The sequence below is a fragment of the Nanorana parkeri genome, unplaced genomic scaffold (assembly GCF_000935625.1).
Source record: "Nanorana parkeri isolate BGI_ZX_2015 unplaced genomic scaffold, ASM93562v1 scaffold790, whole genome shotgun sequence".
Classification (NCBI taxonomy): domain Eukaryota; kingdom Metazoa; phylum Chordata; class Amphibia; order Anura; family Dicroglossidae; genus Nanorana; species Nanorana parkeri.
This window is the reverse complement of record NW_017307058.1, coordinates 256,830-268,038: the sequence shown is the minus strand read 5'-3', so window position 1 is coordinate 268,038 and position 11,209 is coordinate 256,830. Positions and strand designations below refer to the sequence as shown.

Sequence of the window (11,209 nt, the reverse complement as noted above, 5' to 3'; positions counted from 1 at the left end):
CCCCCCCCTTATCTTTTTTTTTTTTTTTTTTTTTTTTTTTTTTTACCCTGGGCAAAAACAAGCGCTTAACCCTTGTAGTGCTGGGGTAGCCCCACTTCAAGGATTTCAGAACATTTTTAACCAGAGTTCTGCTTTTAAAACAAAGAATGATTGAGTTGATATACCTGACATTGTATAAGTTTACTTGAGACTTTAGTCCTGATTGTTTTCCTTTACAGCTGCGTCATTGTCAGATTTTACATATTCTGAGCACAAATGCTGGTTCAATGTAGAGCTGCAGCTAACGATTATTTTCAAAATCGATTAGTTAGCCGATTATTAAGTTCGATTAATCGGATAAACAATAAAATACATTTTTAAAAATGGCTCCAGTGATGGACTACTAGTTTGTATTGAGATTGCACTCCATCACAGGAGCAAGCTTGGAGCGGTAGAAGTAAAAAAGAAAAGAAAAAAAATAGTGGTGTGCAATATAGTGAAAAGGAAAGTGTAAAATTATACAGCAATGAATGCAGAATGGCACCGACTATAGAGGACTACAAATCCCAGCAATAGTACATTATAGCTGGCGGTATTCTGCATTGCGCTGTATAATGTACTATTGCTGGGTTTTGTAGTCCTCCATAGCTGGTGGTATTCTGCATTGCGCTGTATAATGTATTATTGCTGGGATTTGTAGTCCTCTATACAGCGCAGTGCAGAATATCACCAGCTATATAGGAATACAACAAATCCCAGCAATACATTATACATACAGTGTATAATGTATTGCTGGGATTTGTATTCCTATGTATAATATACAGCACAATGTACCATCAGCTATAGAGGAATACAAATCCCAGCAATACATTATAGAGCACCATGTGTGGGAAAGTGCAGGCTTACCTGAGCAGTCTTCCAGCAACTTGCTTCTGAGATCGGACCTGTCTATCGGCGGCTGTCATCCCCCCACACCTGCTCCTCCTTACTACATCTCCCCGCGTCCCTGTGCCGATCGTGGATGTGGGCGGGCGGTGAGTGTGAGGCGGGGAGGAGGTGCGGCGTGAAGAGCGTGGATGCGGGCGGGTCTGGCAGCGGCGAGCGTGAGGTGGGGAGGAGGTGCGGCGCGCAGCGTGTGTGGAGCCGTGAACAGGGCCAACTGATCGGAAGCCGATTAATCGATTATTGAAAAAGTTGACAACTTTTTCAATAATCGATTATAATCGATTATGTCGATTAGTTGTTGCAGCCCTAGTTCAATGACCAGAACGCTGTCCTGGAACCTATTAATCACTGTCACCCAGAGCACAGTCGTTGCTGATTCTTGTTGCTGGGGGAGGTAAATAATCATTCAGCTGGAAGGATAATAAATCATGTTTGAGAGAGATCCTGGCGGATCCACATTTTTATAGGTAACAATAATTGAGCATAATCTGACCCTGCAAACATTTCTGCTCGAGATGGCAAAGCTCTGAACCCTTATTCTCGGCTTACCTGGCTCTGCACTTTATTTTTCTCTTTTGCCCCTGACATAAATGTTATCTATATAATAAGCCTTTCACGAAGGCAAACAAACTTCTAGGTTGCAGCTGCTATAATTTATTTGGTTTACTTTGATGCTTTTTCATAGCCATCAACTAAAATGATGGTCATTTAAGAATATTAAACTAAAAAAAAAAGTGAGCTCTTGTCTATAGTTACCATTAAGGCCTCATTCACACTGATAAGAGCCGGCTCGTACAGATGCGTGCACGGCCGTATCGGGCCGCTCCCGGGAAGGACGGGTGCTGCATGTGATTGTACGCAGCAGCCTGTTCTTCTCTATGGGAGTGTGCGGCCGTACGCTCATCCGTGCAGGTGTCTGTACTCGTATGCAGACAGGATGGATCCTGTCTCAGTCCGAGCACAGACACCCTCACCCGCACCCGCACGGATGTGCAGTTCGGGTGAGCGTACGGCCGCATACTCCCATAGAGACGAACAGGCTGCTGGGTACAATCACACGCAGCACCTGTCCTTCCCGGGAGCGGCCCGATGCGGCCGTGCATGCCGCACGGATCTGTACGGGCCGGCTCTTAGTGTGAATGAGGCCTTAGATTTCAGGTTTCAATTCCTCACTTGTTTTTATAGATCTAATTTTCATCACTCACTATCCAAATATTCTCCACCTCTGCATAGGATGTTTATTGCTGTTCATTTCTTCATGCGGGGTTCATCAAGGCAAGTTTTGCAGGGTGTATAGTCACCTTGTGCAACTAACAGTATTCCTTTAGACAACATTCACACCTAGGCGCTATGTTGCTCAATGTTAAGCATGACCAAATGCTCAAGACAAGTCCTTCCTTGTCTCCGCTCAAGACAAGGAATCCACTTAATTTCTATGGCCCCTGTTTACACCGGAGCGTTTTGTCGCAAGCAGAAAAACGCTTGTCACTAGAAAAAAGTACATGATCTACTTTTTGGCAGATTACAAAGCTTTTTGGTCCCATAGACTTCAATTGAAAACTTTGTAAGACAAAACGCTCAGACATGAGCAGGGGGACATAGAAATGAATGGGATTACTTGTCTTGAGCATTGCTTTTGAGCGACAAAATGCTTGGGTGTGAACAGAGCCTTATTGACATCCTGTTATCGGTATTCTGATTGGTTGCTGGGATGGGAACAAAAAATCCTATCCGTTAAAGCGGCGGTCCAGGGACAGTCAGGCCGGGGAGGGGTTGATTGTCCTCCAGCCAGGATCCTGCAGGTAGGATTCATCTGACTGGCTGCAGCTTTTATTCCACACTATGAGAACCCGACAATGTGTAGTAAAAGCAATTCCGGTACAAAAGAGGAGTTGATGACTAAAGGAAAGACAGGGATTCGGCTTTCACACCTTTGCCCCAGCTCTCACCTTCCCTTAAAGGGTTCTTAACGTGGGGTGTGGCCGGACTCGGGCTTCCCGATCACTGTGATTGGCTTTCAAAGACCATGAGCCACCCCTGGTTTCCAATCCTAGACCAGAAGCTGATGATGACGGTGCAGTCACTGTGCTATTAACGCCAAGTGAGCATGGCCCCAGTGCAACACAGCGAGCTTTGGCTGTATGCATATATATGGCAGTCCATTGTTCAGGCCCACTGTCATGCTGTCTTATATATGCATACAGCTGTCGGAAAGCAGTTTAATGATTTTTTATCCTTCATAATCTCCTCTGAGGATTATAGTGGTCTCCATTTTCTCCTCTAATAATATAGCTGCTCCCTAATTAGGACTTTCTGTTACAAGTGCTTAGTGAAGCATAACCGCAGAAGGCAGACATGGCCGAGGCAAGCTTTTTACATCAGCTAAAATTCCTAATCATTTACATTGTGCTGGGCACAGATATAACAGGCTTTGGGCAAATGATTAGACTCGTCCAATATGCAAGGCTACAGCAAAGTGCAGGAATTCCATGCCACCAATCGCACTTAATTTTACTGAAGTCAGAGCGGGCTGAGAGAGATTCTACTTTCATGCTGAATAGGCATGTATGGCTGGTTTTCAGTTTTGTGGGAAGGGAAGAAGGATGAGAGCCGTGTGGCAGATAGATAGTTAATTGATGAATCCTCTGCCCTGGGCTGTTGTCCAACTCCAGCTCACATTTCCCCCTTGCACCCGCCGAATTCCTCTCTGATCCTTCAGTGGTTGGCACACTGCCCACATTAAATGGTTGTTACCTTCTGGAGTGTGGCAGCTCTATCTGCGAAACTGTGTGTCTAACGAGTCGAGACGCCGTACTATGAGGTGAGTGGAAATCACTCGTGTCATAGTTCTCCTTTTAAAGTGGACGTGTCTCTGGCACACAGCACGGCCTGCCATGCTTGGCGCTCCTATAATGAGGAAGACCTCTTGGCATAAATAAAAATCTCTGAAGGAAAAGAAAATTCTTTACAAAAGTAAAGCCCATATTGACCTTTCATATTAATTTCTCAGAGAATAGGAAATGAAACCTTTTGGAGGCCAGCTTCAGGATTCAAACCGTAACCCATTGCCTACTTTCCTGACCTCCCAGCACATGTCTCTGATTATGTTGGGGGGAAAAAAAGACTCGCCAAATAACTTCAAATACCTACATTCAGCTGCTATCTGCGTAATCTTGTCGCTGGCAGCTGTCATTCCCGGGCTGGAGCTATTCAAGCGCCATGTACTTGCAATACAATTATTTTAAAAAAATAGTAAAAGGTGGGGAAAAGTAATTTTTCGTTTCGGCCTGACAAATTCTGCTGTGGGAGGTGCGTTGCAGTGCCATTCATTTCAATGGTACCCCAAAGGCACCTCCCACCCACAGTGTTATCGCCCGCACTTAAATGCTGTGCGATTGCAAAAAATTGTGCTTGTCGTTTTATTCTGAGGTAACCCTTATGTTTGTAACACTGCATTTGTGTATTTTTTTTTTGTTTTAAATTAAGGATTGTATTTATTTTTTTAATCCAATTAATCGAAAAAATAATCGGCCAACTAATCGAGTGTCAGCTTGAGGTGGGGTAGGCTGGGCGGTATAGCCGCGAGGGAGCTCCATCCATACGTGCATTGCTTACAGCTCCCTCGTGTGACTGGAGTAACGTCACATTCTGCCTCCTGGCACCTCTACAGGGAGTGCAAGGGAGCTGTACAAACAATGCACGTATGGATGGAGCTCCCACACTGACCACGTACAATTTTTGGGGAATGCGTATGTGTGTGAGAGTGTCTGTGGTTGTGTGTTTCTATTAATGTTTTAATCGCAAACTACCATACAATCGCACCTACTGTTCATTCTGGTGCAGGAGGTGCATTGCGTTGCCATTAATTTGAATGGCATCCCAAACGCACCTCCCACCCACAGTTTGATCGCTTGCACCGGAATATGTGGTACCACAATGCCATGCGTTCCAGTGCGGTGTGACTTGGGTCGCGGCTTAATGACCAAGGACAAATGTGGGTCCTGAGGTTATACAGGTTGAGGACCACTGCTTTACACCATACATGTTTAGTAGTATACTTTGCGTACAAATGCAACATGTCTGCATTTTTACACAGCGCAACTGGCTGTGGTGCATACAGTTAAATAAAATATCCTTTTGTGACATTTCACATAAGTTGAAAAAAGGGGGACACAAGGTAACGCGTTGCATCGCACCACCCCTGCATGACGCACGCAAGCAGGGACATACGAAGCATAATGTGCCTCAGCTGGTGTGAACCATCCCTATGTATCTGGAGCTGATAAGCAGTAACTTTATCATTTTATTACATTGGGGTTAAACATTTCTCCCCTCCGTAGTAGAGCTGTGAGAGGGCCTAGTTCTGTGTGCTATGCTTATAATGTTGATCACACACAGCCCAGACAGGAAGTTCTCTCCCGCTCACTGCCACAGAGTAAACAGTCAGAGCTGAAACCACGGCCTGTGTAGCACAGCGTCCTTTTCCTGTGCATGGAGCAATCCGCAGCCACATGTTCCATACACTGCTCCGTGCAAACGTACAGAAAGGGGTCCCCGACATTTACAATGTGGGATGAGGAAATGTGGCTTATTGAGTCAAATTCTACATGAGAAACTTACCGAATCGTATATTTACTGTAAAATAAGAAGACAGGAAGTAAATTGGAGTTTCAGTTTCAGCCTGGCATAGAGATTGCTTGTTCAACATCTTAATGTAGAAGGTTCAATAGTTTAGGAGGGAAGTGTGATAAATAGTTGTTTTGTATGTCAAATGAAATGCTTGCCTCGAAAGTAAATGAAATAAAAAAAAGAATACCTTTTTAGATGTTGAACTTTTAGAAAATGGCTGCTGCATTGGAAGGGTTATGTGATAATGAAGGTGGTGGGCATCTCAATGTTTTGCTTCCCTCTTCCTCTCAGCCAAAATGTGTGCACCCCCTTCCCCTGGGAATACATAATGTACAAAGCAACCCCAGAGGATTGACTGGCTTTTTATAGACTGTACTGGGGAGGAGGTTATGCCACCAGTATGGAGGTGGGCATGAAGCCCACAAACTCCAGCCTTGCCTCCTGTCTGCATGTCCCTGCAAAGGTGACGAGGGGAAGCAGGGAAAGGGGAGCAGTGGTGGAATATGCAGTGTCAGAGGTGCTGGGTGGCAGAGAGATGCAGTGTCTGGGGTGTTGGGAGGTTCAGAGTCAGGGGTGTTGGGGTGCAGTGGCAGGGAGATGCAGTGTCAGGGGTGCCGGGTGGCAGGGAGATGCAGTGTCTGGGGTGTTGGGAGGTTCAGAGTCAGGGGTGTTGGGGTGCAGTGGCAGGGAGATGCAGTGTCAGGGGTGCCGGGTGGCAGGGAGATGCAGTGTCAGGGGATGCAGTGTCAGGGGTGCCGGGTGGCAGGGAGATGCAGTGGCAGGGAGATGCAGTGTCTGGAATGTTGGGAGACAGGGAGGTTCAGTCAGGGGTGTTGGGTGCAATGTCAGAGGTTGCTTTGTTTGATGATATCTGTTATTTAAAAGAAAGAAAAAACACTTATAAAAAAACCTGAATAGTAAAAAAAAAACAACCCAAACAATAAATCCTTTTGACATTGTTTGAAGTCATACACTTTTATAGACCTAGTGATGATTCTGACAGCCTGGTGCAGGTGGTATGGGAAAATATTGGGTAGGGATGTCCGATACCACTTTTTCAAGACCAAGTACTGTCCCTCATGTACTTGCCCATACCAATTTCCGATACTTTTTCTTAAAAGGGACATGTGAAATTTTTTCTAAAACAATACAGACTGATGATTTTAGGGCAGTTTCTCACCAGTGCTGCATGCATTGAAGGTGACGGGTTCTATTTAAGGTGACATTAGGGTTCTTTTAGACCTCAAGTGTCACCTTTTCTACTACTGGATTCACTGAATGTGAATACAGCAGGCAGTGGCTGGGAGCAATAGCCAGCCTGCTATTGGATATTTTAAATTGCAATAGCCAATAGCAGGCTAGCTATTGTACCCGCCCACTGCCTGCTGTCAATCAGCAAAGGAGGGAACTGAAGACAAAGTTCTCAATCAGGTCCTCCCTGCTGATTGCTGGTATATCTCAGCTGTCCATGCTCCTTACGTGTTTAATAATGCCCTCACCAGAGGTATACAGAAGTTTTCCAAGAAGAGAAGGTCCGTTCTGTGTGAAGGCAAGATTTACAGCTTCTCTCCTCTTCTCCCCCATGAGCACACTGAGCGGACATTCTCTTCTTTCATTGAGAGTGAAAACTGCAGTGTATGCCGGGTGAATGCATTACACATAAGGAGCACAGACATCTCACACTTTGGGATATATCACCAAAAGGAAACCGCTTCATCAAGTTGAAAAAGAGGGGACATGGAAGGACGGAGGAGCACCGGCTAAGCTAGAGGGGGGCAGCGGGGGAATTCAGAGCCGGGGTCTCTTCTCCTTTCTCGTGCTGGCTACAGAGGTCTGTGAAAGGGACACAGACCGCTGCAGCCAGCACCAGCAGGGAGAAGAGACTGTCCACACAGAACACTTACCGCCCGCCATGCTGTCACACCTCCGTCCGGAGAGGTCAGAGCAGAGAGGGAGCCTTCATTTGGTGGAGAGGTATTCCGGGGGAGGGGCTATGGGGGTCAATGGCCGAAGCTAGTTAACCACTTCCCAGCCGGCCGTTGTAAAAAAAACGTCCGGCCGGGCTCTCTCTAGATTTGAGCGGGCGTCTTTAGACAATACAAAACACAAAAATTCCCCAGCCTCAACCTGCCAGCCAGCCTGCAACCAAACAAGTAGCCCTGTCAACAGTATGCGTTGAAATCAGAGGTTTTAGTTGCACAAACTTTTGGCCAAAAATATGTAGAAGCCACACTGCCACGCCAAGGCACCTCTGCAAAGTGTGGTCCTAACTCTATGTATCTGAGTCTCCAAGTGTGAGCATATTAATGAAGTTGATAAATTACTCCTAATAAGGTGCAGGGACGCACTGGAGGACAGCAACCAAAAATGCAGGCTGGGACTCCAGTGCGTCCCCCAAACCAGAAATAGTCAAACTAGAAAAAATGGTACATGCATGAATCTATAACCAGCCTTTATAGCAGGGCGCACATTGTGAAGGCTTACAACAATACAAAACACCACGTGCGCGGGAAAGACACATGACCAGCAAGGTGCCTCTGTCACAGGGGATCAGAGGGAGATCGGTACACGACCCCTCTCCACTGTCAGAATGCGGAAGTTGTGTATATTACATCACTTCCGCATTCTCGTGTCACTCTCCAGCTTCAGATGCTGGAGAGAAGCTGATGAAGCAGATCTGTGCTTCATCAGCTTCTTCAGGGGGGGTCCTAGGTGGTGACATTAGGGGTCTTGGAGACCCCTGATGTCGCCATAAAGAGGAACTGTCACATCTTTTGCTATCACATAGGGGTGTTTTCTTAGCTCCCTATGTGATGGCAATAAAGTTAAGTTTAAAAAAAAATTAGTTTCCCCCCCAAAAAAATTTAAAGTTACACATAAAGAATGAATTTTTTTTTAAAGTCCTCCCCATACATACACGCATAAAAACATGCGTCGGGTGCGCCTACGTGCGAAAACGACGATTGCGCCCATTACACCACACATGTTACATATCGTCACAAACGTCGGAGTGAGAGCAATAGTTCTAGGGCCATCAATCACTGATAACACAAAACTGATGAGGGTAAAAGCTTTTAAAGCGTCGCCGATGGTCAATTTTGGGTATGGTAGTTTTTAGCGATTTTTTTTTTTTTTTTGCAGGGTGCGCGCAATTTTAAAGCTTGACATGTTTGGTGTCTATTTTAGTACAGCGTTGCATGACGGAATAAATGTCAGTCGAAGTACTGCAACGCTGAATACTGAAAAATGGCCTGGTCAGGAAGGGGCTCTATACGCCTGGTCTTGGAAGTGGTAAAAAAATTTTTAAAGGGCCGATATCTGATCTATGCATCGGGGCATTTTCAGGAGTACAAGTACTCCTGAAAATGCCCTATATCGGCCCCGATACCGGTACTAGCATTGGTATGGGGACATCCCTAATATTGGGGAATCCATTGGGGTTCTGTAGTTTATAAAAAGGAACCCTTGTTGTAACATTATTTTGGACCATCTCCAATCTTGGGATGTTACCCCGGAGTCCGTTTTCTATGCAGGTATTGTGTCTGAGTGTAACTTTGAAAAGTGACAGTTTGGCCCATAGCTATCAATTACTTTCCAACTCTCTGTTAGCGTGTCGTAGGAAATAAAAGGAGCTGTATGACTGGTTCTTTTGTCTTTTTTGATTTTAATCACCCAAACCTTCTCCCACCCCCCATAGCCCTGCCTTTCAGCAGAGCGTAGGAGTTCATTAAACTGTGTTGTACCATTTCATTCATCACCTTGTCTATCATTTTAATTTTTTTGTGGTTAATATGGAAGGGAAGATTTGTAGCCACTGTGAGACGATAGAGGATTTAAAACCAAAATAGGATCTACACTATAAAGTGTGGAAGTTGTTGAGGCTGAAATACAGGGAACTACTGCGACTCTCCTTTATTATTCTCCGTTGTCTTCAATTTGTGTGGCTGAGGACCTAAGCTGGGTACACAGGGAGTGAATTTCAGCTGATTTGGCATGGATGGACCTAAATTCAATCTGTTGGTGACCTTATCCCTCCACCTGGTGGCAAGGTAGCATGGAGCTAGCTTCCCCCCAGGCTTCCTGATTGGCTAGAAAGCCGGCTACATGCTTCCTGGTGATGAGTGAGCTTGGAGATGGCTTCCCGGGAAATCGGGAAGCCGGGCAGCGAGTCATTACATGCCGCCCGGCTAATCAAGATGCAGGGTGGTGAGTCATTGCACGCCACCTGGCTTCCTTAATGGGACTTCCTGTATCGGTACTCCTACTCGATACCGAAAAACCGGTATCTGTGCATCCCTATTATATTGCATTTATATATTAGAATATTTTGAAATGGGATTGTACTCTATCCCATCATATCTAAGAAATCAAACGAATACTGTGTGCACTATTGGACTTTTGAGGTACCATAGGTCCAGGTTCAATGTTACTAAACAGCTCTCACAGGGGATAACGAGACCGAATCAGGTTCTTACACTAGTTGAGTTTAAAAATGAATGTAATGTTTCTTTTTAATGAATACAAAGCAGTGTCCATACTTTCATACCTTGCTGGTGTTCAGTTTTAATAAAACAGTTTTAACGCAATCCTTCCCTCCTATTTTAGGTATATTTAAAGGCTCCAATGATCCTGAATGGTGTCTGTGTCATGTGGAAGGGATGGATTGACCTCCAGAGGTTGGATGGCATGGGATGTTTAGAATTTGATGAGGACCGAGCACAGGTTAGTAATCAGTCCGTGGACCTCACTAAAGCTGGCCATACACTGTACGCATTTCGCCCAGTTCTAGATGAACCTGCCCTTTGCACAAAGTATTGGAACTGTAACCGGCTCTTGTTCCGCAGGTTAGAATTAATTACTAGGGCTGGACAAATGAATATGGAGTTCAGGAGCCAGTCTGTCCAATCCAGGAGCCAGAAGGATTTTTATGGGAGCCAGATCCATTAACAACTAGAGATGACCTCAAAAAAAGTTAGGCATTGAATACTGAAAAATGACCTGGCCAGGAAGGGGGTGAAACACTATGGCCTTCAAGTGGTTAAAGGATTTGTCCAGTCCTGGGTTAGTTCAGTTTGTAATCTAACAGGATGCAGCTGATTGGTTGCTTAAGCATCACCTTTTTGTTTTTGTACATTTAGAGAGTAGAGCAGTCACCAGGAACAATCAGACGCCTTGGTTCATTTGAGAAATGAAAGAAGTATTGGGCCCCAATACTTAGAGCCGGCGTGTTACACTACGGCTGTTACATGCCGGCTCTATAGATTGAGGGCTGAGCGATTACGTATAGTTGATCGCTCAGCCCACAGTCTTCTCCCTGCAGAGATCAATGAGTGTCGGTCACCACTTACTGCAGGGATTCCCCTCTCTCTTGTTTCTCCAGTGGTCATTGGAGGGATGGACAGGAGGGGGCGGGCACAGCTGGTTCTGGCCCTAGAGAGGCAAAGCCAGCTGTCAATCAGGCAGCGGGGTAGATCCCAACATTCATGTCGGATGTTTCACGACTGCTTCTTGGTTCTGCACTGTCGGCTTATAGTAGGCAGAGTAGCCTGCTAGATGCTGATTTTAAGTCACAGGAGGACATTAATAAATGTATTGTTTTGAGCCAAAAGAGGGCTGAAGCCAGATAAAGGTTTGGCTTTACATCTCTTTTATGCTT

General features: G+C 45.4%; 1 protein-coding gene across 1 annotated transcript in view; it reads left to right on the top strand.

The window, feature by feature from the left end:
• The window catches only part of CBFB (core-binding factor beta subunit), a 32,536-nt gene that overhangs the window by 10,113 nt on the left and 11,214 nt on the right, over positions 1 to 11,209 (top strand). Inside the window, exon 5 of the mRNA XM_018564859.1 lies at positions 10,159 to 10,275. Coding sequence (XP_018420361.1) covers positions 10,159 to 10,275 — 117 coding nt within the window. The remainder of the gene's footprint in view (positions 1 to 10,158; positions 10,276 to 11,209) is intronic.